Source organism: Festucalex cinctus, chromosome 16 (genome assembly GCF_051991245.1).
Source record: "Festucalex cinctus isolate MCC-2025b chromosome 16, RoL_Fcin_1.0, whole genome shotgun sequence".
NCBI lineage: Eukaryota > Metazoa > Chordata > Actinopteri > Syngnathiformes > Syngnathidae > Festucalex > Festucalex cinctus.
Window position 1 is genome coordinate 14,890,246 of NC_135426.1, and position 27,461 is coordinate 14,917,706.

Here is a 27,461-nt window from a genome sequence, read left to right on the forward strand (position 1 = left end):
CCAATCAGAGAGCGAGCGAGTTGCCAGTTAGGCGATCTCAGAAGTAACTGGATTGAGGCGAGTAACTGGCGCTAACGCTTCCGGTTTGTTTATAGATCGGCGAAAGTACGTCATTTTAGGATAAGGCGGAGAGATCATTTTTGTTGTCATCGACCGAAAATGATTGAACGCGAATGGCCACTGGATTTTTACGCTTGAGATGCGCTTTCACCTCATCTCGTATTGAACGTCGATGTGAAGTTTACTCGCGAATTCGTATCATGAAGGTAATTTATATGTTTGGTTTTTATTTTTACGGCATCGCGAGCAACCCTCGGATGGTTTTGACCTCCTTTGTGTGGAAAATACTGAACAGAACCAGCGTTTTAGTACCGCTAATGTTAGCGACCTAGGCCGCGGTAATGAATTACATCCCATTGGAACGACATTTAACATTTACCCACCGCAGCAAACGACGAATTCGGATAGCATTTGAATGCAGAACCGGATGCTAAGCTAGGTTTAGCTTCTAACGTTACTGGGGCGTGGAATGACGGGACAGGTGGTGGACGGTCGCCTTCATGTCGGTTTTATTTCGCCTAATTTGGGCTGTAAGTAACGGGTCCGAACGACTCACACAGGCCCAGCGTTTGTGATTCACAAGGCGGAGACGATGTGAGCTGAATGGACCCCGTTGACCGACCGGAACACTCGAGTTCGACGTTCTCCGAGACCCAAAAACCCTGACAACTTTACAGCCATGTCTGTTTCTGTAAGTATCTTAAGCGTCTTTACATTGAGTAGTTGTCTGATTTTGTAGACGTAATATTTTGGCTGTGGGGTTCCACATGGCACTGTTCCACAGGGGGTTTGGCTTTAAAAATGTAAGGGGGGGCTATTGGGTTGACAATTAAGCCCGAAACAGCAAGGGACAGATGTGGCTCTCATCCACCCCGTATTGCTCTCACCGCTCATTACCATTAAGCTGATCTGTCCAGTGTCCATTTGACCATTGATCCTTATGTGGCATTTCATGAACATTGCATATTTTAATATTTTAACTTGAGTCCAAGCAGAATGATGGACAAGTGGTTAGCATACCTGCCATACTGTTCTGAGGTTTTGGCGATCAAATTTAGACTCTGGCCTTCTCTATCCTTCATGTGCTTGTGTGACTTTCTACAAATGGGAACACAAATTATAAAATGTATTTTATAATATAAAATAAATCGCTCTGGTGTAACACCATCCCTGACTGTGCAAAAAATAAATGGATAGACTGATGAATGTTTGTTTATGTGTCATAAAATTGATTGCCGACCAGTCCATGGTATGTCCTGCCCCTCCTCCAATGTCCGCTGGGACTCAACTGTGGATGTACCCTATAGAAAATGGATGGATGGAGTTTGAGTCTATTATTCCTCTCAAGTCGTGGACGACGTCGTTCCTCTTGTCTTGTATTCAAGCTCAGAAACAACCGAGCTGTTTAGCATTGCCATCAATGTCCTTATTGTTCGGGATGCACAAATGTTAGTTTGTCTTGCCCGTCTGAAATAAGACTATTAAAAACCAGTTTTGGGGTCTCATTTTCATATGTTTCCCCTCCCCGTCAGACGGTGTTGGCGAAGGCACTCTTTGACAACACAGCGGAGAGCCCAGAGGAACTGGCTTTCAGGAAGGGGGACATCCTGATGGTATTGGAGCAGGAGCAGAGTGGCGGGCCCGGCTGGTGGCTCTGCTCCCTGCACGGCCGGCAGGGCATCGCCCCGGCCAATCGTCTGCGCCTCCTTCAAACCGCCCCGGCCCCCAGCCCGGACTCTGTCTACTTGTCCCCTGGCCTGCCGCTGGCCCGCGGCAGCGTTGACGACGCGGATGCCGTGTACCGCTCCCCGCCGGCCGCAGGAGAAAGCCGAGCTGCCGGCGTGGCCTCGAGACCCGGCGAGCTTCGCAAGGCGGACGGCGGTCGTCCGCGCTCGCACTCCAGTTCTGGATCCCGGCCCAGGCCTGACTGGGATATAGGAATGGGGGGTCGGCCGCGCTCCCCTTCCCTAAGAGGACGGGGCACGGATGCGACGGGAGCTCTTTATCAGACTCCGGTGAGCCCCCTACCCTCATCAGCTCAGCATGCCCGGCAGCCAGGGGCTCCAGAATCTGTGTACCTCTCCCCCAGCGGAGTCGCAAGAGTTGGCGATGATTCCGAGGACACCACATATCTCGTTCCTCGGGAAACGCTAACCACAGGACCTTCTGACGACTGTTACTTGGTGCCGAAAGGAACACCACTCGCCGGTGAGGATGTTTACCAAACCCCAACTGGAGGAGTTCTGGCTGCCTGCCCTAATGGCCCCTCCTCTGTCAGCGCAACTCACCAGTCTAAAGTGGGTCAGGACATTCCTGGGATGTATCAAACCCCCTCTTCTGTGGCGGTAAACCTTCAAAGAACTTCATCGTCCCCTGCCCAAGCGCCTCCAGGGCCCCTCCTCAAAGGCCCATCACCCAACCCCGCTGCAGCCAGAGGCAAACCAGGTCTCGCCAGCCACCGGGGGTCCCCTTTGCTAGTACGAGCCGGCCATCCCCGAGTTCCCGGATCGCCGAATTTCACCCGAAAGCCCCCGCCGCCGGCTCCCCCGGTAAGGGGAGTCACGCGGAAAGACGGGCAGCAGACCGCAACTTTGTCAAGCGATTGCGCCGTGGCCCCCAATCCTGGATCTCAGGCACAGGAGGTGAGCAGGCAGACCAGTCAGGAACTGGAGAAAAGCAACGGCGTGCATAACGGCAAAGGAGAAAATCAAGATTATGCAGATCCTGTGGATGATCAGGTTTGTGAATTGAACACTTTATTTCTTGCTGTGGAACTCTGCTCATTAGGCATTACTGCCATCTAGGGGTATTCACAGCACAAATCACTTATCAATACTCGAGATCGACCGATATGTTTTTTGTTTTTTTTTAGGGCGGCCCGATACCGATTATTAGTGGTCAAGTTCGCCGATAACTGATATTTGGAGCCGATATTCATTTTCTAAAAAGGAAAATATCAGCATCAAATTTTGAAAAAATACAAACTCCAGCTCTTAATTTTTTGGAATTTTTAAGAATATGTTTATTGAATAACTCTTAAATATTGGCGTTAAAAAAAATTGTCAATTGACATCTTTGTTTTAAAAATCTAACAAGTACAGGGATGTCCCAGGGCAGTACAATGTTTTCAAAATTTAAATAAAAACTTAAGTAAATGGCTCCCTATTGTTTTCTACAGTAAATAAGGTTTTCCAAAATGTAAAATATCTGAAGTACTGTATTAAAATTTTACTTATCTTAGTTTTAATATAAAACAAAAACAGAAAGTGCAGGACCAACATTATCTCTTAAATAATTAGATCCCTGTAGTTAACACTTTAAAAAAAAAAAGGAAAAAAAAAGGCTCTATTATCAGGCATATGATTATTCAAAATGGCAGATGCCGATATTCCTATCAATACTGTACATTATTTTATATACATTTTATGCTTGCATATTTTTTTTTATATTCATACTATTCTATATTTATAATGTATTTACGAAGTTAAAATTTAATGGCTAAAATTATGTAGTTTAATTGTATTATATGGTATCAACACCTCGACATATTCACTTTAGCCAAATTGGAAATGGTCTTTTTTTTTTTTTTGTGTGTGTGTGTGGTTAATAGGTGTACGACACGCCACCCAGCGGCCGGTGGCAGTGCGCAGTGCCAACAGTCCTCTGCAATGGCGATGACGGCATCTATGACACGCCTCGCACTGTCCCCCCGCACGTCGGCTTGGAGACGGAGGTGATGACGTCTTTTTCGTTTGGCGTTCTCTGTTGAAGATGTAGCTGATTTTAGCACAGGTGGCCAGCATCCTGAGGCATTAATATTTTTGGTCTAATTATGACTTAAGAGGGTGACAATATTACAAAACTTTTGATGACAAGCCACAAAACAAAAATGTCCAAGTGATGTAAATACAGTATCTCGTATGAGGATCTAAAGTGAAGTGAGTTGAAGAGTTTAATTTGGTCAAAAAGTAGTGCTTGTGGTGAGTGTTTTTTTTTTCTTCTTTTGCTGTAAATTCGTCAGTACTTCAAAATGCCTTCAAACCACTTCCCCACCGCCCCCACCACTAGTCCCTGTTGCTTCCCTCTCACCCTCCCAAGGCAAAACCACACCTGTCTTGGTCTGCTGTGGTCGCCTGTCGATCCGGTCCAAGTGCTGCTGCTATTTTCTCCCGGTCACACCCATCTGTTAGGGCCGCACCAAGGCCACAGCACCAATGGTCTCCAATGTGCATGCCAGCTGTTGGATCGTTTTTGCTCCAGTTATTGCGTATACGTTGACACAGGGTTGTTCAACCGGATAAATATAACCCCGCCTTCATTTGGTGGTTAGGGACACTTTGATGCATCTGTGCGTGGGTTCCCTGAGGTTCTTCAATGAATGCTTGCACATGCATTGAAAAGTCCCGCCATTTCACTACTTCATTAACTGTAATGGTCCACTTGATACAGTAATCCTTGTCTGCTCGCGGGGCATAGTGACCGAGCCCTGCTGCAAACAGCGAAAAACTGTGTGTAGTTGTCTCCCAAAAATGTTCATAAATGCCTATTTTTACAGTTTAAACCACAAGTATACAACAAACTGTGATCACACTATTACTCCATTATTTTAAATTCACCTTACTTTACCCTTAAAAATAAATGGCTTAAAGATGATGTGATTAAAAAAAGGGGCCAAATTAAGAAATAAATGTGCTGACATTAATACATTCGTATTAAAGCTAATATGAAATATTTTGTGTTTTATCCACTGAAACTTAGCTATCGTCTGCTTGTTTTACCCCTGCTGTGCACATTCTATTGTCCTCATTCAATGTGCATTTTGTGCCAAGTACTCGGATGCATTTTGGCCACTGAATCACGCTTCACTATTTAATCCACAGGCTACATATCATCATAAATTTCATGAAGGATTCTTTTATTAAATCGGGGATATTCACTAAAGGTTTGCTTTGCACGGCGCTAACTGGTAAAAATGGAGCAATCGGTGGTGTAGAGGTTTAGGACATAATGTAACCCGGGCTTATCAGCAATGGCGGGGATGCATTTTACGATCATTTTTACGTGCCAGATGCATACTGTACGCCCACGCCATCCATCCATCCATCCATTTTCTTGACCGCTTATTCCTCACAAGGGTCGCGGGGGCTGCTGGCGCCTATCTCAGCTGGCTCTGGGCAGTAGGCGGGGGACACCCTGGACTGGTTGCCAACCAATCGCAGGGCACACAGAGACGAACAACCATCCACACTCACACGCACACCTAGGGACAATTCGGAGCGCCCAATTAACCTGCCATGCATGTCTTTGGAATGTGGGAGGAGACCGGAGTACCCGGAGAAGACCCACGCGGGCACGGGGAGAACATGCAAACTCCACCCAGGAAGGTCCGAGCCTGGACTCGAACCGGAGACCTCAGAACTGGGAAGCGGACGTGCTAACCACTCGACTACCGTGCCGCCCTACGCCCACGCCAAACTCTGAAAATATATTTTTAAAAAACGATCGCCCAATAATTTGTACTTTATGAATGAATGACGTCGTCGTCGTCCTTTCTGCTCTGTACATTTTAATGGCGCTATAAACGCTTACTCTCAGTCCAACCTCGCTTTCTGATAATGTCATCTTTCTCGCAACTGTTATTATAACAACCATGTTTTTGCCGCAAATCCATTGCCATGTATGGTAAATCAGGTGCAAATTTGCTCGAAGCTGTCAGTTTTGTGGGCGTGTTTGCGTCGGTATATGATTAGAGCAATATCCTTCGTGAATAGGTGGGTAACTGGGCGCAGACTGTGGGTGCAGTTGTGATGCAATATTTCGCGCTATTACCGGACGCAGCGCCTTCTTAGTGAATATACCCCAATGTCTTTATACTGGGGATTGGAGAGTGGATATATATATTTTTTTTTAGGCGATTTCCTTGATCGCCCAATGATTGGCCACTTAAGGCTACGTGATTCTCTCCTTTATCTTTCATTCATTTTCATTCATAAGCAGCATAGAAAATGGACGATGGGTGGATGATGATCCATTTCCACCTGCAGGTGTATGATGTCCCCACCATGGCGCTGAATGGGTCCACATCAGAAGTCCAACCAAGCGCGGCTGATGCGGACGACGTGTACAGTGTGCCCACTCTTCCAGGTGTCCCTCTGGGTCATGGCGAGTCCACCCCCAGCCTTTCCGGGGAGGACGCGAGCCAGAACAGTCAGATTTGTTGCGTCCCAGGCTCTGAAAAGCGAACGAGTTCTGGGGATCAGCAGCAGGACTCCCCAGACTGCGGGGTCTACGACATGCCCGCCCTGAACGCGGAAGTCCTCCCCCACTCGTCCTCGTCTTCCTCCAGCTCCACTCGTCGTCTCTCCGTGTCCAGCAATGGTTCCGGGGATGTCCAGTGGAGGGCCTCGCTCTCCGGCCTTGTCCACGCCGTGCTGAGCGTCACTTCCTGCTCGCCTGCCGCGCTGTCGTCTCGGGATCTGGCCACTTCGCTTGCCGAAATCCTGTCCACGTGGAAAGCCAGCCACTCCGGGGACCCGCCGCCGCCCCTTCAGCAGGCTTGGGCCCGCCTCTCGGACCTCCTGCCCGCGTTATCGGCGATCGGCAACGCTCCACCGTCGGAAGGACTCCTTTCCCTGGTGCAGCGGTCCCTGGAGGAAAGTGCCCTGCTCTTGCAGGCTCAGGGTCGCCCCCGACTTCCTTCCCAGGAGTCTTTATCCCGCAGGCCGCTGCCCGCTCTGCCGGTGTCGGACGGGAAGTCAACCGGAGGTGGAATGGGCTCCCGTAAAAGTAGCTGGATTCAGGAACGGCCTCTGCCACCGACTCCTCAACCAGCCTTCCCCTTGCCTCCCTCTTTGGCCACGGTGACGCTCACAGTCGGCCACAGCAACGGAGACGAAGATCCCAGCAACGAGTACGCCGGGATTGGCTTGACTCCCGTCCCAGCTCCGGTCCCTAATGGTGACAGTGTTGGCTATGTGAAACTGCAGGTTGGTTATTTTATGCTCACTGAGAATTTTTTTTTTTATTGTTATTCATGCCGTTATTTGACCGAGTATCCTTTTATCACCATGTAGGGAAAACCAGAACTTCCCCTGGCTCAGAATGGACAAACGATCAGTTCAGAGCCAAGAGTAAGTTTCAACCACTGTCAACAACGATGCTTTCCTTACTGTTTCCAGGCAGAAAAGTAGTCGACAGCATCTAATGGAAGAGCATTTATACGTTCCCGGCATAGGTTAAATTTTTTACTGCCACACGTTATCAAAAACAACCCCCACAATGCCAGCCGATTTTGAGCATTTTAACTCATCTTTCAAGGAAAACGGAATATTGTGTGCTTTTACTACATATACAATGTGGGTACCAAATGAAAGATCTCATTCCACTCTTTCATTAGAAAAATTAAGTATGTTCTACCTTATTCCGTTCCTTAGTAATCACCATTTGGAAATAAGTCATTTGAGTGACAATCAAGCTAAAATTGAAAAATAAGGAGAAAACAAGCTTTTTGTGAAAATACACATTTTCTCCACATTATTTACTTTGACGATGATATTGTTTGTTTCGTGATGCTCTGTGAATTAGGTTAAATGTGACAAAGGCTTTGATCATTTACGTCATCCTCAAACTTTCTATTTCATTAGATCAGTCATGTTTCACTGTCATTTGATACACTGGCAGCCCATTAAAATAGTTAGTGGGTGTTTTTGATTTCACAACCCATTGAATAGGCAGCACTCCAGAAGACGTTGCACTGACCATTTATTAAAAAAACAGAAAAACGTAGTTGACGTCATTTATACCCACATACATTGTGATTTTACTAATTGTTATTAAATGTTTTTGGCGGTCAAAGAGCTAATAATTTGTAGTCATTTTCTGACCCATGGAGTGAGATTGTGCTGTTCTCTCATGGCGCTGGATCTGGAATCACTGACAAATGAGTCATGAGTCTGTTTACCAAGGGGATGTGTGACTCCAGGAATCCAGCTGATTGGCTCTCTTCCTGATTACCTCTTAAAGCATTAAGTTTTTCTCAGGAAATCACTGACAGTATCAATATGAAGCCGTCATGGGACGATTAGTAAGTGTCTTTTTATTATCAAATTTCCTCTGGATGACCGATGTCTGCACTGTGTGAATTTTGGCCCTCTCACTGAAATCTTCGCTTCCACCCCGGCGAACCAACAAGAGGTCACTTGTCTCTAGTAACAATCTGGCCTTACATAGCACGAGAGTCTGCAGGACAACAAGCCAGAAACAAGGAGCCTTTCAACAGCCGTTCACGAACGTACTGTATCTAATTGTGCTAGTCTGTGTTTCCTGGGTCCCGTCTCTGTATAGTTGAGAGGATAGGGATATGATATGAAATGAATAGAAATATCATGAATCCACTCATGGTTTGTCCACGTGTTCTCCTCAGCTGACCCCTTCCCCTCCCCTGCCGGTGTCCCTGTCCCTGGAGGATTCGGAGCTGTTGTCCTTCTACTCGTCCCAGAGCCTGGCTCACCTGTCCTGCCTGGCCGACGCCATCGACGTGCTCTTCACCAGCGTGCAGGGCAACCAGCCGCCGCGCATCTTCGTGGCGCGCGGCAAGAGCCTCATCGTGACGGCGCACAAGCTGGTGTTCATTGGCGACACGCTCTCCCGCCTCCTCACCTCTGGTGACCTCCGGGCCAAGGTGCGTTGTCGCCATCTGTTCTTTCTTCACAAGCATCCTTGTTCCTTTTGTCTCTTCCTTTTATCCACTCTTTTTTTTCCTCTCTTCCTACCATTCATGCATTCTTGTTTCCTTCTTTGTCTTTTCAGTCTTTCTTCCACCCTTCTTTCTTACCTCCATTTAATCTTCCTTTGTTCTGTCAACGTTCCATAATATAATTGTCAAAATGTCTCGCTTCATCAGAGAAATTTCCTAACTGCCCTCTCCTCTCCCTTCCAGATCACAACCTCTGGGGGTCGCCTTTGCCAGGCCCTGAAGGCGGTGGTTGTGGCGACAAAGGGCGCCGCACAAAACTACCCGTCGGTGTCTGCCTCCCAGGAGATGGTGGACCGCGTCGCCGAGCTCTCCCAGCAGGCCGCCGGCTTCTCCACTCTGCTCCAGCGCCTGGCCGAGATCTCCTCGTGATCTTTTGGGACAGGCCGTGTGAAAAACCTTGTTGACACTACACACCTTTCTCTCTCTTGGAAAATGCCTTATTTTGTTATTACACTATTTTTTTCCCCTGTTTTTTCAGTTGTGTGGCTTGACTCTGCCCTTTCCCCTCTTGTGCGTGTTAACTTATTGATGACCGGAAGCAGCTCTTAAAAGCTTTGCTTTATAATCTATTTTCTCCCTATTTTAAATATCAGAGGTGGGGGACTCAAGTCACATCAATTGACTCAAGTCCAACACAAGTCTCAAAATTTTACCTGACTTTTTACCTGAGTTGACAAATCTGTTTACATTTGAGGCTGTAATTTTAAGAGAGTAATATTTGTTTTGCCTTTTTAAAGAAAAGTAATGTTACATATAGTGCACACAAACCTGACAAACCCACCAGTGGCGAAGTGCAAAAACTTGTCTTAAAAAAAAAAAGAAGAGGAATATAATCCTTGGTTCAAGCAGAATTATATGCTAATAGAAAGGGAAATTTATAATGTCGACATCTGTAGATTTCTGGAATTTACTTAAGACTTGACTCAACTGGCTTGAAATTCTACGACGATTCAAATTGAAGGGATTTTTTTTTTACAGTAATTTGAAGGTTAAGACTTGACTTATGTGTCAGTATCATAAACGTGAGTACACCACACATTTTTTTTTAATAAATATTCTTTTCATGGGATGACACTGAAGAAATGTCACCGTTATAATGTAAAGTGGGCAATATAAAGCGTGAATAGCTGTAAATGTATTGTGTATTCCTGTTAATATGTAAACCGCTGGCAGCGAAAGTGAGCACACCGCTCAGTGAAAATTAGGGAAGTGTTATTTATTTCTTCAGTGTTGTCCCACACACTCATTTTTGTGAGCTACTGTATGTGACTTACTCCCACCTCTGCTAAATCCAGGACAGAAAGTGACATTTACATTCTGGTTTCGACCTACTTTTTAACTTGAAGACCGTTTTTTTTTTTTTTTTTTTTGCCAGCAATCCACCACCCTCCATGCTTACTTCGCCTGCGCTCATGTTGTTTGTGTTCGTGTAGTTATCCATCTCAGCACACTTCAATTCCTGCCTGACAAGAATTCCCCTAGCGTGAAAAAGTCAGGGGGACGAATTGTCCCCAGGCAGTTAGTTACTCTTTCCCACGGTCACAGAGAGGCATACAAAACCTGCGGACCGAGTTTACCCATCTACATGTTGCATCGTGCTTTTTGACATTCGTATGACTCTAAATTGTGAACTGTGTTCATGTTGTTAAGGCCACTCATTCAACGTTAGTTTGTTCGATTATTATAGCTGGATATGCTGTCTTTATTCCACCTTTCTTTCGATCGTTCATACCATTCTTTTGTCCTTCCTTCATTCTTCCTTATCGTTATAGTCGGATACTTGTTTCCTCACTTTCTTCTTTCCTTTCTCCATCTCTTCTTTTTTTAATCCTTTAATTTTTACATCTTTCATTCCTTTTTTTCCCTACCATCCTTCTAATCTGTTTTCAATTCATACTATTTTTTTTCCCCATTTATCCATTCTTTCTTTCAATACTATTAAAATCCTTCTTTCCTGTGTCACATCCTTCCTTTCTCTTTTCTTTCTTTAAACCTATTCTAGTCTCCTTCCTTCCAGCCTTCTTTCATTTTTTTAACCTTCCTTCAAATTGTCCTAGTATCTTTCATTCTTACCATGGCTGCTCCCCCCCCCCAGTCTTGCAACAGCATGCATAAAACCTGTCTACCAAGTTTACCCATTGCTTCACGTTACACGCATGTCGCCTGCTCTTTTGTTGTTGTTGTTTTTTTTAACATTAGTGTGGCACTCAATGGTGGACTGTGCCCATGTTTCATCTATTTTCTGCAAAGCTGGAACATAATCAAGCCGTTTGCCAAGGCTACTAATCAAGGGTTACTTTGTCTGAAATAGGATCATATGGACACACCATAATTTTTTACCTCATATTTCCAAGCATGCTTTGAGCTACCTTCCAATCCTATTTTCTCTGCTGGAGTGTCACCTTGTGGATGTTTGAAGTATTAATGGAACCTACACCTATTACGAGTTTGAAGAGACGCAAGTAACCTTTATATTTATTATGAACATTTATGTTTGTTTGTTTTCATTCATAGCTTTACTATGCCTGACTTTGTCATGCACAATTTTTTGTGAGTTTTGGTTTGGTGCTGTATTGCGGTGGTTCTCAAGCTGGTCACTAGAGGGGGTGCATTTGTAAACTAGCTCTTCCTCTGTTCACAGCCATGTTGCTAGTGTCAGTAGTGCAAGTCAGCTTGCGACAGTGGAGGTATATTGCATTTGCGGTAATTGAATTTGGTTCAGTTCCGTTGGAAGGGGAAAAAAACGATCATGAATATCTTACTGAAATCACAAAATGCACAGTTACATTTGATGTGAGAATTCTGAGAGCTCCCCTCGAAAGTTTTTTAACCCTGCTTTATTTTGAAAATCCCCCCCCCCTTTCTGTTTCTTGGAAAACTATACCAGTGACTGTCAATGTTGAATGCAAGTTTTTTACACTCGTGAACAAAGTCATCCCTGTTTGCTGCGGTCTAACAAGACAGAACACCGCTTCACTTTTGAACACTATGTTATGTCTGCCTTGTATTCCAGTCCAGAATAAACAAATACATTTTTGCAATAAGGAACAGTGTACCAGTGTGTTGCAGTGCTGTTACTGTACTGTACGGTGGTACCATGCTAATTTCCAGTTACTTTTTGAAATCAGCCTAAATTTGATTATGTGAGCCGCTTTACAAATGACACTCCATATTCAGGTATGCCACCGATGGAGTGAAGATGGAATCATAGGAGAGTGTAGGTTACTGATGTACTTTGAGCAATTTATTGAACTGGGCATTCAAATTCAAAATGAAGACCTTCACAAGGAGCATGGAGGAGAGTGACTCCTGAAGACTGATTCATTCACTATAAGCACTTTAAAAGCACACCAACACCACTGTACTACAGTGTCTACAATTTTTTTTTCACTTTTTTTAATTTTTTTTTATTTTTAATTCTCTTCCATTATGTATTTATTTTTGGAAAATGTGGGTTTTTCAAGGCTGGAGTACATAATTGGCATTTCAATTCATTTAAATTGGAAGAATTTGATGTAAATTCGGTATATAAGTACACTCCATCTGCATTTACCATTTAAAATTGAGTCATGGGTTGGTCACGGAACGAAGTTTTCCGGAAACTGCCGAACTATGACGGCGAGCGCCAGCCGAAACGACGCTTGTCGGGAGTACTTTCGACAAGATGGCGGACGAGGATATTACGCTTGATGGACAGCCTTTACAATCCCTCAGAGTCGCGGATTTGAAAGCCGCTCTAGAGCAGAGAAACCTGTCCAAAAGCGGGGCGAAGAACAAACTCATCCAGCGACTGAAGGGGGTGAGTTCAGAGACTGTTTTTGCGCCTAGTGTGGAGTGTGGACAAGTTTACTAGCAGGAGGTTGGCGGGGGAGAGTGGCGGAGAGGGGGGGCTGGAGGGTCTTAACGGTGTGTGACGGCTCGGAAGCGGGAAGAAGTAAGCAAGTCGCGTCGGTGTCAAATAGAACACATTAACACTTGGAACGGTGTACTGTTAATGGTGGACGTCGCCAGAATGGCTAAGCTAACAGGGAGCCTAGCTTCTCGGCTGAATCGGTAACTACTGTAGTTGTGGGGCACCGTGTTGCACAGTTGGAGTGTGCACCTGTCAAGTGGAGGCCTGAGCGGAAATGAGCGAACGGCCGCTCTTCGTGAACGTAAAAATAAATTTAAAAAAAACGGAAATAAACAACCACTCGTGTCGTGAGGGCCCAAGTTGTTATGTTTGTTGTCATTTCTGCCACAAAAGCCTGCGGCCGTATCAAGGCCATGGAGCACGGTTTACATGTAGACTCGAATTACCGCCAACAAACCGTGCACGGTGCATAGCTGTTGATATGGGTGGTCCTCAGTTTACGACGCACCCTCCGTTCATACGATGACGGCGTAACCCTAATATGGACGTAACACGGAGCTCGCCGTAGTCTGTCCCTGTATTACGCTAACGTAGTAGTGAAGTCGTAATTGCAGTAAAAATTTGTTTGAGAACCATTTCGAGGCCATAAATAAATAAAAACAGCAGTAAATCCACATCACTAATAATAACTGAGCGTGCCTTAGTGTGCTGCATGACGAGGTATTCTTATAATAATAATATAATCATAATATGCATTTAATTTATAAAGCGCATTTCAAAATAATTCAGAAACACTTCTTTCACCAGGCTTAAGTTTACTGTAATTTATGCTAGTGCTGTAGTACAATCCTAATTCCAGTAAATTCACAAAATTATTGTTAGAATTTTTAAAGTGTTCATTTTAATGACCACTTACAATAATTTTATTCCAAATTTGTATCTCCTAATTGTAACATTACATAAGCATATCTACACGGAAATTTGAAACAAGACAATATTTTTTCCCTTAACACATAAAGGCAAAGTTGAGGTTAGCATGTTGACCTCATTCCAGTTATTCCTATGGCCCCTTTGCTAAATTATTTGTCCACCCCTGCTCTAATCTATGCTAGCGCAGTCGTAAAATTAGAATTACAATAAATATTTGTATGAAAACACTTCCGGGATGTAAATATGAAACAATCAGATGAAAAACAGTTGGCAGCAACTGATTTTGCCTTCTTGTGCCACATCGCGATTGCACATCTTTATACAGAACATGCTTTAGGTTGTAATTATAAGCAAATTTAAAAACAGGGAGGCAGTAAAGTCTGCATGTGGTATTACACTGGGCCATAGTTTTTCTAATTATAGTAATTGTATTAAATACATTTACAGGCCTTAAAAATTTTACAGTCAAATAACTCACTTGTGTTAAGTTATGATTACAGTAAATAGAGTATGTGTATGGAAAAATCTTAAAACATTAAAAACAGTAAGTAAACACCTAGTGTGCCCTTTTTTTGCCGTATTTTTTTATTACTAACTTATGCGAACACAGTAAAAACATAATTACAGCAAATGTTAAGGACTTCTAGGCCTTAAATATAAAATAATAAATGGAAAAGTGTTTGTTCCTTTTTTTTCTTTTTTCTTTTTTTCTTTTTAAATTTTAATCTTGATTCCATTTTGCTGTTCCATGCAGGCACTGATGCTGGAGAACCTGCAAAAGTCATCCGCTTCTCACAGCGGACGGCAGCCCAACTCTCAGGTAGTGCCGATTTAATTCTCCTTTTTTTTTTTTTTTTTTTTTTTTTTAAAGCATTCTATAGACCACTCTTTGGTTTTTGAGTTCCCCACCAAAGGGATATTATTTATTTTTGTTACAGATCGGGGAAGAGATGAGCCAGAATAGCTTCATCCAACAGTATCTGGCCAAGCAGCAGGAACTCCTCCGTCATAGACTGCAGAGAGAAGCCCAGCTTGAGGAGGGGAATGATGGTATAACAAGCTCTTAAACACATTCCCAGTCATAGCGTAAATAAGCTCTTTGTTCCATTAATTTGGATGGGAAGCTGTTAAAATTGACTTGAGGCATTACAGAAACACCACAAAAATACCTGGTGCAAATATGTGACTTTTTTTTTTTTTAGTGAATAATTTCAGATATAATGTATTCTACAGATGAATTTGCAAGTTTGTGAGCGATAATTCACAAAGTATTAAGTGCTGCAGCTATTAGTAAAATCTCTTTTTCTTCTTTCCGCTTGACAGAAAGCCCAGCAATACCAGAAGAGGATGAAGACCAGTCGGACAACGACAGCTCATCCTGTGTCTCTGAAAAGGTCAGTGTCCCATGTGTTGACGAGTGGTTTGTAAATTCTTAACACCAAGTGCCACCTAAAAAAAAAATAGCGAGCTTTCCAAGTATGCTGTACAAAAAGCGAAGCAGAGGGTTTATTCCCAATAATGACATTATTGTAAACCACTGAAACATTCTACACAGCATAAACATTAACACTGTTTCAATTAAAATATACGAGGGTCATTCAATTAGAAGTCCTTAAAAATTCACGGCATCTTGGGAATATATCGTCTGATTTCACAGTACTTACAGTATTCACACAATTTAATGTTAAATATCAACTTTTCCCCATTCATTTTCATTGTGACGGACACTGAAGTCCCACTTTCCACGCCCACTTCAACACATACAACTGACCATCATTACCGGCTCTCTGATACTGTTCAGTAGCGCAGTTGGGAGAGTGCATTGTACAGTAACCAGGAGGTCGCAGGTTCAAATCCCACCTCAGACTGTACATTGCAAATGTATCTGTGGCAATTATGCTAAGGGCTATAAAAGTATACCAACTGACTGTCATATCAGGAAATGCATTATACTGAAATGATTAAACACGTGCCCCCAATCAGTGATGATGCCTTTCAGCATCAGATGACACTTTCAATTATAAATACACCAATTCGCTCTTTTTTTCAGCCAGTCAAAATTAATCCATATTTTCATCTTTCACCGCTTGTGAAAGAAAGTGAATAAATACATTCATGTATTGAATGCAAATGTATTGCATGTTGACCTCCCTTCAATTTCTTGCCAACAGTTACTTTTTCATTTATTCTTATGTTTGACCTAGTGTTTTTTTTTGTTTTTATAATGATGACTTAATAATAGAATATTTTTCCCTACACTTTGAGAATCACTTGATTACGTATGGATTTTTTTCACAGCAGGATCACCCTATGGCAGAGAGGGCAGGATCTCTGAGGGGTGAAGGGACAACCTCACATAGGCCAGATGATCACCTGGAAGCTCCCAGCGGGAAGCTGCAGAGGGCTACCTTTCCTCAAGGACACAAGGAACCACCGGCCCCCTCTCCTCCCCGTGCCGTGGCGTCTCTGTCGGTACGTGTTCTGGGCCAACCAGACCGCCAGGGACTGCCCCCGGCGTTGTCCAGAGCCCAAGAGAAAGAGGGCGTTGCACCGAGCGAAACCGGATCGGCCCACTCTATCCTCCACCTCAGCCGATCAGCCGGTGTCTCAGCCGGCGGTCGAGTCCAGGAGGACAGTGATGATGAAGACGACGACGACAATGACGATAGCGGGGATGACGAGGATTGGGGGCCGGGGCCCGGCGGAGCACGGAAATGCAGCCGGGCCCCTGGGCAGCCTTCACAGATGCCCGCCAGTTCTGTGCGGTCCAAACGTAAGCTTCAGCCTCCACAGCACATCCCGCCACCGCAGCCACACCAGAATTTGATGCAACTGCGCCACCCAACACCCCCTCCCTCACCACCCCCTGACCTGTTTCCCCTGCCGGACACTCCCAAGCAGAGCCCACCAGACACCGATGACAAGGATGGAGAATGCTCCAACGCGCCACGTGGTGGCCCGCCTCACACCTCGCAGAGACGAGACCCCAACTCAAGATCCCGCTCCAGCAGTCCCGAGCCCCCTGTGAAGCGCAGAGCGGGCCCGCTCTCTCTGCTGGTGCACAAGATGGAGTCCGAGGAGGCGCAGACCAGTGCGGGCACCAGCGAGTCTCCGGAGGGGAACGAGACGAAAGGAAAAGATCAGAGCGATCGAAAGGAGGAAGACACGAAAGTGCGAGATGAAGAACAGCTGGACGAGAAAAAGCAGGCAGCTGACGATAACCGCAAGGTCGGGGGTCGGGACTCGGGTTCCTCATCCGATTCAGACTCTCAGTCCGACTCCTCGTCAAAATCATCATCGTCATCGTCCGGCAGGGTTCAGTCACGTCGTGTGAGGCAGCCAAAGGTCAGTGATTAAGCTAATGGAAGCAATTTCACAATATAGTCTTTGGGCATCACTGTGATAGGGCACTAACAAAGATCTGGACATTTCAGGGTTGTTATTGTTGCCATTTATGTGAAAAGTTGAAGCCCTCTTTATTTGCATTTGAATTTGTGTGTGTCCCATCATCTCACAGAGAGCAGAGCTAGGCCAACACGCAGATGATGAGACAAAGGGAACAGGGACAGAGAAAGGACACCTCCTGAAAAGGTTTGCAGCAACACTCAAGTAGAATTTACCCAAATCGCTGAAATTGCTGTTAATTGATAAGTGTAGGTCTGCTACCATGTTCGGTGACAGCAATTGTTTGTGCTCAAGGGCTGACAGGCACTTGGGCCAGGTTATTTGTGGTTGAATTTAAAAAAAAAAAAGGAGGGAGGGGATTTGTTCCTACTTAACCAATATTTTAATAATATTTTTAAAATCAACAATGTAATGTTACTTGTTTATTTTATGTGTTTATTTCAATAATTAATAAGTCCATCCATGGTCTTGACTGCTTATTCCTCACAAGGGTCGCGGGGGGCGCTGGAGCCTACCTCAGCTGGCTTTGGGCAGTAGCCGGGGTACACCCTGGACTGGTTACCAGCCAATCTTAGTAATTAATAAGTCTTTTTTTTTTTTTTTAATTTAGAATTCTACTATTTAAAAAAATGAAACAAGTACATTTTAACTGTGCATCAAGTCGAGTCAAGTCGGGCTGGATTACACAACAGCGCTTTTTTTGCCCACCCCTAGTCTATAGTATGTAAAATGTTGTGATATATTTACAGAGCATGACCTGGTGGTCAGCTCCTGAAACAAAAAGCATGATAAGAGCCGGTCATGCTTGCTTTGCTGTGTATTTTCTTCCAAACAGGAAAATTATTATTATTATTATTTTTATTATTATAGATAACGGCAACGTATTGTGTGCAACAACATAATTTCATTCATTTTTCAGGTAAGGAGTCTGTTGTAGTGGAGTTTTATATTATCCATGATTATAAAGATGCATTTGTTCTTTTGTGGGGCAAAACGGGGTACAAGTGCTTAGTACATCTGCTTCATTTGTCAGGATGGCCCGAGTCTCCTCTCCAGCCTTTGTGTAGAGGTTGCATTGTGTGCTTCCTCCCCCATGACATACAAAAACATGGAAGATTCAAAATTGTGTGAGTGGTTATTGTTGTTTTGTATGTACTCTGCGTAATGAGTTCTGGTATTGTACAGTATATCAATGCTAATAACGATGAGCAGATTTTTTATTGTTATTTTTTAACGATACGCAGAATAGAAAATGGACGAACTTTGGTTGTTGTATCGTGTGCCTGGACAAAACTATTTAATTAAAGTAATTGCTTATTAATTCTGCATTACCCACGTTAAGGTTCTTTTGCAAACAAAAGCCAATAACAGACAGCTGAAGTAATCTAAACTAATTAACTCGTGTGATTGTATCGCTTGTTGTATTTTTGGTCAGGCATGTCTTGGGACGTCCTACCATTGGATTGGCTATCGCCTTTTTTCTCCAGAATGGGGCCTCATCTTCCTCCTGTTACATTGGTGTGATTTCTGCTGGTAGCTAACGGCAACGCCCGGCCTTTTATTAATTACAAGGATATTAGTAATATTGTCGTAAGTTTGTATCAAGGTTTAGGAGTCGCTAATTTAGATTTTATTTTTTTGGGCTGAGATCGCAATATAATTGGGTGCGTGTGTTTGTTTTTTCTTTTTTTTTTCTTGACGCCGCTTTCGCTAGCCACCATGGCTAGCATGCTCACATTGCATCCTTGATCGCGACGCAGTAATTAGCGGTGCTGTGATCGAAACACCTCCGAAGGGAGTCGATTTTTTTTTTTAAACCCTCCGCGGATTGGGACGATCGCTTTGCGCGAGTGTGGTTCGTTTCTATCGTCGGGCGCTTCTTCCTCGAGACCGGCGAGGATGCTATCCGAGGCTAACAAAAACGGGTAAGAATGGGAGCGAGCCAGAGGGCGACACTGGGTGGTGGTGATGGATTGGGAGCATGTGGGAACGGCGACGGGCGCCTTTTGTTGTGTGACGTTAAGTACTAGTGCCACTGCCACTCTTTCTTTGCAATCTTAAACCATTCGAATGTCAAACCATCGTTCTCAGTGGAGTAATGTGCACGAAGTCCTACTGTTGTCATTAGAGAAGATGAGGGTGGACAAGGCCCAACACACACTGATTGATGATGGTAGTTACATGTTAGGGTAGTATTGCGATCGGATTGATTTTATCTTATTTACTACAATAGTTGTTTAGCTAACCCCTAGACCCTAATCAGGACAACTACTCTAGAAAAGGAATAAATAATCCCTATTGAAAATAAGTGTTATAGACCCATATGACCAGTTTCTTCTCATCTTCTGGCAGGGAGGTGTCGGAGCCTAGCGAGGCGGCTGTGTCGGAGGTGGAGCCCCGCTTGGAGAGCGGAGATGCCCAGCAGTCAGCACCGGGCGCTGAGCCTGTCGATGGCGAAGGTTGCCTGGAGGAGGTAAGTCTGGCTGAGAAGGCAGGCAGAATGTTTGGCCATCTCCCGCTAAAACCTTGCATCATCATTCACAAACGACTCGAGCATGACTAGTTGACACAAGGTTTACTTGAAACCAACACAACCCGGAGAAAAACCCAAGTACAGTGGTACCTCGATTTACAAATGAACCTACTTACTGTTTTTCAATGTATGAGCTGTCGCGAAACTGATTTTTTTTTTTTTTTACTCATTTGTCAGTGTCAAGCTTTGTTCTAAACTTACTATATATAGATACATATTTAAAAAACACACACACACACACAAAAACCTTTGCCCAAAATCCGTAGATGGGCTAACAAAACTAACTAACATGGATGTTGCAGTGTTATAACCCTTTAACCAACTGATTGTTGAACACAAACAACGCAGAAACATAGATAGATAGACAATATGACAATTTTCATAGACATATAATCTATACTGTATTCTTGGTGACTAAACAGCTGATGCAGGTTAAATGACAGTCTTCTTTGTTTATGTCCAAGTCAAGTCATGCATGTTGAAGGAGCTATATAATACTAAATTAATCGCTTAATATTCTTTTTTGAATTGTTACTGTTATTTAAGAGTGTATTACTGGGAAGTACGTTTTTTATTTTTAACTATAAAAAAACATGTTAGAAAATATTTTTGGGAAGTATTTTATTGCAGAACAAATTAAACTCAACCCAAGTCAAGGCACCACTGTATCATTGGGCAAATCTTACCCAGTTTTTGTTGTGGTGATTCATTGCGTTTATAACCCAACTAATTACCCATAAATGCTCCTCATCGGCCCATGAGTGCAGACGCAGGGTAGTTATTCACGTAACTCATCCAAAACACGCCGCCCAAACTGCATGTCTCGCATTGAAGGGCTTGTTTGTCTTGTAGCATTGTGCTTTCACTATTTGCTGCTTAAAATTGCACTTAAGATGTTCATATCAGGTGGTAATTTGGTCTAGTCATTATTCTCAAGAAATCTACTTTTTAAGTTTAAGCATTTAATGATTGGTGGGGTGTGTAGTGATGCATCATGGCTTCTTTCTTGCTTCTCTTCTTCCTCTCTCCTTGAGCCTTTTGTATCCCCTCATGAACACTTCTCTCTTAAATATATTTATGGTGTGATTGTTGTTTTAAAACCACATTGATTGCTTTGTTATGAAGGTGCCCATGCCTCTTCCATTGCCCTTAATGGTACAAGCTGCGTACTACTACCACCACCACCTCCACCAACAACACCTCCTCCACTCCTCCTACTCCTCCTTCAACTCCTGTCCCGATATGCCTGAGTGCGTCGCTGCTGCCCGAGTTAGGTCCAGAGTCTGCAACCCCTTGTGCCACTGAGTAAAGTCTGAGCCACCAGCAGGAACTGGATCGCACGTCAGACCAGCAGCAGCAGAGGCATCCATGGTAACGGCAAACCCCAGTTGTCACGGTAACATTGCCTCTCGTGTTGGAAGCTGAACTGAACTAAACTGGACTGTACGCTTGTGGTGCTGATATATAACCGTGGTCAAAGGGAGGCTGTGCCGTCCAGATGGCATCTTGTTTTGTGACACTGGACTGAGCGTCAACCACAAGTCAAATGTGGACATTTCTCCCGCTTCCAGAATGGAAATAAGTCATGTCACGACACTGTCAGACGCGGTTCAGAAGAAGCTGCTCTACATGGACGCCTTGATCAAACTTTCAGTGGACATAAAGCTGTTGAAATGTCATTTGTTGGCTGGACCTGCTGGGTGGTGTAGCCAAGATTTTCCGGATTGGACTTGAATGCTGTGGAAGTGCCGTTTCTGCCTCCATGACGTCGTTCCGCCCGAGGCTTGGCACTTGTTCGAGTTCTCCCACATGTACTGCTTCCTGGATTACAGTTCTGAATGCCACAAATACACGTCTTATATATTTTTTTTGTTGATCATTTCAACACTTCAGATGGATTAAAAAAAAAAAACAATGTTTCCAAGGACTTTCCAAAAGACTCACAATGGACTTTGCCTGCAGAATCAAGGACATTTTGACCATCCCAAGGACTTAATTGTGACTCTGTGAACAGCCATTGATGAACAAATGCAGCAACCCCCCTTCAAAGACTAAAAGTTCACCCCAGTGATCAGTTCCTGCACACTCAAATCGAGGCATGCCCTCACTTCTCCGTCTTCCCTGATTGGATCCTTGTTTCCTAGATACAGTGCACAGGGTCGTGTGGTTGGGCCCTAGTCGAGCCAGTAAGGAATCAGGTGTCAAATGGTACCAGGCAATCACTTTTCACCATTTAAAATGTCTATTTGCTCGAGGAATTAACATTCCTCATTGTAATTCACAACAAATGTTTGATACTGCAGTATTTGTGATAGTCTGACTCAAGTGGTAGTGCTAAAACTCTGCAGTATATTGTTAAATATGCAAATTCTTTGTGACTTTAAAAACAAAAAATCTCCAAGGCTCAGTTTTCCACCTCTGCCTCAATGAAAACATGCAAAATTTAAGGAATTTTTCACATGGAATGGCTTCTAATGAACGGACAGGTGTTTTTAAAAGTACTTAACAGTTGAAATGTAAAAGTACGATAAATTCATTTATAGTTCAAATGAAATGCAGAAAATGTGATGTGAACACACTGAACTAGTTTGTCGCATCTTTACCCGAATCTCACATATGCGCACGCATACATAACACATAGAAGTAATATCTCAACAGTTTATGTTTGTGTCTTTGAGCAGAGGCGGAACACTGAAGTTTCTGGGCTCACCTCAGGCATTTTTTTAACCCCCCAAAACTCTTCGTCACATTTTCTTATTTGACCTCCTGTTGCCTGTTTTGAGTTCCCATCTCACCCCACCCCTCTTTGGGGTTTCTGTATGTTCTTTTTCTGTCTCTCCCTCACTTTTCAGAGCACCACTCCAAAGGCTTTTGCTGCTCGCAAGATCTCCCTGACCAGTAGGTGGACTGGATCATCCCTAGTTTCTAGATTCTTTCTCTTGCTTTTTCTCTGATTTGACTGTGGCTCCACCCGCAGGCAACAAGATGCCACCTGTCAATGCGGACAGAGGAGCGGGAGATGCCGACACTGGAGTTGCAGCGGGGAGAAAGAGGCGTTGGGGCTCCAGCACAACGGTCACTGCCAAGAAGCCTTCCATCAGCATCACTACTGACTCACTCAAGGTGGGGAGGGGAACTCTGATTTAGGGATGGATCGGTTTTTGAGTAGCAGGCAGAGCTCATGTCCCTTACTGTGGTTTCTCATAATGTCTCAATCCTGTCCCTGTATGTGCCCCACAGTCTCTAATTCCAGATATCAAAATAGCCCAGGATGCTCTGGTGGACCTGCACCCAGAGGAGCTGCAGCTGTCTGGTGATGAGGACAACAGGGACAATGGCCAGGGAGACAATGACGACGGTCTAAAGATCCGACGCACGGTTACACAGGTAGGAGAGCCATTTGAACAGGGGTGTCGGTCTTTTGTCTGCCGACCTGTTACTATTGCGTGTGCGTGTCGTCTCTAGGTGGTTCCCGGGGACAGCCAGGAGAACGGGCGGGGCGAGGAGGAGGTGGAGGAAGAGGACATGGAGACGGCGCAGCGAGAAATCCCGCGTCCAACCCTTGTAGACCTATCCAAGCAAACTCCTCCCGAGAAGCCACCAGAGAAGATCGACGGAGAGCTGAAGAAAGGTGAATCCTCGGAACATCTTACTTAAGTCTCTGAGCTTTCCATTCACGCTCTTCTCGTCCTTAGCTACCCCCAATGACGGTTTGGTGCGTCGCTCCATCAGTCAGCAGCGGTCCGGTGTGTCCATCACAATTGACGACCCCATCCGCTCCACGCGGCAGCCCTCGCCGCCCCGTGGCAAACTTTCAAATATTATCCACGTAACCAACCTGGTAAGTTTGGACCAGAAGATCATGCGCAGTATCTCACTATAACAGGTGTGGGCAAACTTTGGTCCTCACAGATTTGCCTTTGCCATTCATAGAAAAAATTATATCATGTCAAGGTTCAAAATAAGTGCTGTTGGAGAGGGAAAATTCGCATTTTGCACCTCATTAAAACACAATGAATAACAGAACTGCTGAGACGCCCAAAAAGCTTCGCTGGCCTCGACCTACGCATGATAATGTTGTGCATCAAAATTGGAAAGTTTCTCCTCAAATGAAGTCATTGATTATCAGTACTGCTCCTAAAACAAACAGTTATTTTGAGCCTTTAATGTCATTAAATGCTTTATTTTGTGCATTCAAAGGTGCGACCATTCACGTTGGGCCAGCTCAAACAGCTGCTGAAGCAGACGGGGAACGTGGTGGAAGAGGGCTTCTGGATTGACAAGATCAAGTCACACTGCTACGTCACGGTTAGCCGCCAATTGTTACACTAAAGTTTAGATGTTTGTGCGTGCGCTAACGGTACTCTTTCCGCTCTTCCCAGTACACTACGACAGAGGAGGCGGCGGCTACCAGAGAAGCTCTTCATGGAGTCAAATGGCCACAGAGCAATCCCAAAGTGCTCAGTGTGGACTTCTGTCAACAGGATGAGGTAAAGGCTATACACGTATTGATTGGCACACGTCCCAATAATGACCTGTAGGAAGTAGCACATTCACGTTTTTGTTTCTGTTCCCCCACACGCAGCTCGACTTTCACAAAGGTTTGTTGAAGCCGAACCACGTGGAGCCGCAAGTCCCCCAGCCGGTCCCGCCGCCGCTGAGCCGGCCACCCCCGCTCATGCCTGAGCGAGACAAGGAACGAGAGCAGGAGCGGGACCGCCACAGGGATAGGGATAGGGAGCGGGAGCGCGGGCCGGTGGGCGTGCGGGATCTGTGGGCTGAGCGGCAGCGGCAAATGGAGCGCCGCGAGCGGGCCCGCGGAGAACGCGAGTGGGACCGCGACAAAATCCGCGAGTTTGCCAGGCCGGGGCCGGACAAAGGCGAGCGCCGCTCCAGGTCCCGGGAGCGGGAGCGAGAACGGCGGAAGCGGGAAAGGCCGAAGAGCAAAGAGAGGAAGACTGACAAGAAGGGTAGGTTGATAAATTTGTTTGTCTCCAATTCAAAAACTCTGATATCAGGTAAGTTTTAATATGTTTTCCCCCCAGCATTAACTTGCATCAGCTTCCATAGAAATTCCTTTTTCTCACAGATAATGCAAAAATAAGTGCTTCCTATGTCTCTTCAGTCAAAACGTGTATACAAACAGTCCTCGACAAATTAAAAATGTTCGACATTTAACATTAAAATGAGCCATCAAACTCCAAGAAAGTCCTCCCAGCACTCACACTCTTTTCTCATGTAGAGTTGCCCGGGTGCAGCAAGGCGACCTCTCTAAAATATTTGAAGGCTGGGAAGCATGTTCCTCAGGTCAAAAGTTTCCAGCATGTCGATAAATCATTTAGTGTCCTTTCTTGTCTTATGCAAACTAATGTGAAAATGATTTCGCTCGTCCGTTTAGTGTCTTTAACTTTCTCTGCGTTCACGGCAATGTTGTTTGTGGAAGTAGTGCATATCGCCAACGATGTGCTTTGAACTTCAAAGGCCGCTAAAATATATGTATATTTTTGAATGCGTAAAAAAAAAAAAAGCCTACTATGTGTTGTGTTGTGTGCAGTGACTACCTCTAGATGGCACCAATGCCTACGAAATGGTGGCGTAGAGCTAGTGGTGTTAAGAGGGAAGCTAACTCAAGTACATTCAGCAGTTTTATCTGTGGCCTTCAAATGCCATTGTAGGGCTGAAAAGAAACTTAGTCTCATATCCAAGAATGTACAAAGTTTCAAGCAGCCAAGCCAGACGTATGCAGCTGACCTGCCTATGTTTTGTCACCATCAGAGAAGACAGACGAGCCTCCCGCAAAGCTTCTCGACGACTTGTTCCTCAAGACCAAAGCAGCTCCTTGTATATATTGGCTCCCCCTCACTGAAGAACAGGTTAGTGTTTGTCCGTGAGTGAAGTCAGCCTGCCTTGTATTTGCATACATTTTTTAATACATTTATTTTGTATTATTGTGTGTGAATTTCAATGCTATAGTTAAGTTTAATGGCCTATACCAGCGATGGGCACTTAAATGCTGGCGGAGGCCACAAATTTTCATCAGTACTACTCAGGCCACACAGAACTACGCACTTCCTAGCCAGCCAGGTGTATAACGAAATTGCTATTTTAAATATGGCCAAAATGCATGCATACATGCAAAATATGAGCTGTTTAAAATATTTTATTTTTGATAATGCGGTACATTTTTCAATGCATGTGTTATTCATGGTTTTCCTATTTATTTATTTATTCAGTTCAGGTAGCAGTAATTGGTCTTGTAAGCTGATCACAGAACCTTGTTTACATTTTAGAGGTGCAATGATTAATCAACTACAATTGATTATTAAATTAATGGATAATTATTTTGGCGACTCGATTAACCTTTTGGAGACCTTGTTTAGTTAAAATTGTCCATATCCTTGGAGTTTCAGCCTCTCAACAGTAATTGCATAGGTGGCTAAATTCAGATACATCATAAGTATCTGTTTTGAATCCAAATAAAACATTTCCGAACATGTGCTTCTACTTTGGAAAGCAATGATCAACATTTTTGCACATTTTTTGACGTTTGTAACCCAACCAGTAAGTGAATCATAATTCACTCGTTTGCACATTTATGGCATTATCAATTTGAAATAATTTCCTAGTATTTCATAGAGATTGAAATATAAAAAAAAAAAATCTGATTAACCAAAAATTAATTGACAGATTAATCGATTAAAATAAATATTACTTGCAGACCCTGTATTTAGTTATTATTATCATCATAATCATTATTATTTCGCCCTTCACCAGGCAGCACAGAGAGTGCTGGAGCGCAGCGAGCGCCAAAAGGAGCGAGAGCGGCGGCTCAAGGAGCAGCAAGACGAGCAGGAAAAAGTTCGGGAGGAACGCAAGAAAGAGAGGCTGAAGGCCCGGGAAAAAGAAGGCAGAGGCGCTGTTGCCGGCGCGACGGCGTCCGGCAGAGGAGGCGATGCCGACCGAGACAAGGAGCGAGGCCGGAACAAAGATGGCGAAAGGAGGCAAGAAGGCGAGCGCCGACCCGCACGGCCGCCGACTGGGCGGCGCTCTCGTAGCTGTAGCGACACCCGAGACCGACGCCGCTGAAGCACGCGGAAGAGGGAAAGGCAGACTTTCCCTCGTGATGTGGCGTCCGTTCGGAGGGAGCAGCGTTGTCCTCTTGAGGTTTGGGAGGCCTTTTTTTCCCCTTCAACTTCTGTGGTTCCACAGTTTATTCCTCCCAAAGCCCTATAATAAAGTCCAAAATAGACACCCTATCCTTCAAAACCTTTCTGAGCAGTTTGTGTTCCCAGTTGCTTCAGCACTGATCTTTACAGATGAGAGGATTCTTTAGTTTTTGTTTTTTTTACATTTGATCAGGCATGTTAAAACAGAAGATATCATAATCTGTGTTTATTTTAAGAGGAAAATTGTCCCCTGTAAAAATCCATATACACTTAAAAAAAAAAAAAAAAAAAAAAAAAAAAGAGAGAGAGAGGCTTTGGAGTTACATTTCAGGGCGACCCTAAAATGCCTTTTAAGTGAACTTTGGTCTTTTTGAAACTTTAAATGCTCAGCAGATTGACTGGAAGAGTACAGAAATGCATAGAAGGCATGAATATTGATAAGCAAAACATGCTTGAACCGTAGGACATTAAAGTTTTCAGGAAGTTATAAAAGTTAACTTGAAAGGATCTAGCGCATTTTGGGTTTATCCAGAAATTTCAACTAAATGCCGCTTTGTGAGTAGGGAATCTAACAGATTATCTCAATTGTTTTGTCTTTGAATAGCTATGAAAAATGGCTCCATTTTTACTATTTTACCTTTTTTTTTTTTTTTTTTTATCTTGATTTTTGTTGCTGCTGAATGTATCACAAGTCATGACAAATACGTTAATAAATTTAAGTGCTGTCCGACTTAAACTGGGAAAATCTTGGCTTCTTGC

The 27,461-nt window shown here is 44.2% G+C and overlaps 2 protein-coding genes across 4 annotated transcripts; both read left to right on the forward strand.

Annotated features, from left to right (window-relative positions):
• The first annotated feature begins 118 nt into the window (after window positions 1–118).
• On the forward strand, window positions 119–11,863 carry efs (embryonal Fyn-associated substrate). Its single transcript, XM_077500406.1, has 8 exons — window positions 119–266; window positions 621–751; window positions 1,593–2,798; window positions 3,671–3,793; window positions 6,105–7,046; window positions 7,134–7,190; window positions 8,483–8,740; window positions 8,999–11,863. The coding sequence occupies exons 2-8, from the start codon at window positions 740–742 to the stop codon at window positions 9,182–9,184; spliced, it is 2,784 nt and encodes a 927-aa protein (XP_077356532.1). The 5' UTR covers window positions 119–266; window positions 621–739; the 3' UTR covers window positions 9,185–11,863.
• A 568-nt stretch (window positions 11,864–12,431) lies between these two features.
• Window positions 12,432–27,438, forward strand: acin1b (apoptotic chromatin condensation inducer 1b). Of its 3 annotated transcripts, none has more exons than XM_077498910.1 (17): window positions 12,432–12,614; window positions 14,353–14,418; window positions 14,537–14,648; window positions 14,922–14,992; window positions 15,900–16,943; window positions 17,116–17,189; window positions 19,356–19,476; window positions 22,389–22,434; window positions 22,514–22,659; window positions 22,777–22,923; window positions 23,002–23,167; window positions 23,232–23,377; window positions 23,737–23,844; window positions 23,919–24,026; window positions 24,122–24,506; window positions 25,312–25,409; window positions 26,311–27,438. In XM_077498910.1, exons 1-17 carry the CDS (start codon window positions 12,480–12,482, stop codon window positions 26,620–26,622), a joined length of 3,285 nt encoding a protein of 1,094 aa, XP_077355036.1. In that variant the 5' UTR covers window positions 12,432–12,479; the 3' UTR covers window positions 26,623–27,438. The 3 variants fall into 3 exon arrangements, with proteins under 3 accessions (XP_077355036.1, XP_077355035.1, XP_077355037.1); XM_077498909.1 differs by having other exon boundaries at window positions 12,433–12,614; window positions 15,897–16,943; XM_077498911.1 differs by lacking the exon at window positions 12,432–12,614 and adding an exon at window positions 12,715–12,749 and having other exon boundaries at window positions 15,897–16,943.
• The last annotated feature ends 23 nt before the right edge of the window (window positions 27,439–27,461 follow it).

Bases quoted from the DNA above. Each gene is read 5' to 3' on its own strand.
- efs (XM_077500406.1), top strand. The intron at 7,191-8,482 runs GTAAGTTTCAAC...TGTTCTCCTCAG, and splicing joins CGATCAGTTCAGAGCCAAGA to CTGACCCCTTCCCCTCCCCT. The intron at 8,741-8,998 runs GTGCGTTGTCGC...TCTCCCTTCCAG, and splicing joins CTGGTGACCTCCGGGCCAAG to ATCACAACCTCTGGGGGTCG.
- acin1b (XM_077498909.1), top strand. From the start codon at position 12,480: ATGGCGGACGAGGATATTACGCTTGATGGACAGCCTTTACAATCCCTC. The intron at 12,615-14,352 runs GTGAGTTCAGAG...TGTTCCATGCAG, and splicing joins TCATCCAGCGACTGAAGGGG to GCACTGATGCTGGAGAACCT. The intron at 24,027-24,121 runs GTAAAGGCTATA...CCCCACACGCAG, and splicing joins ACTTCTGTCAACAGGATGAG to CTCGACTTTCACAAAGGTTT.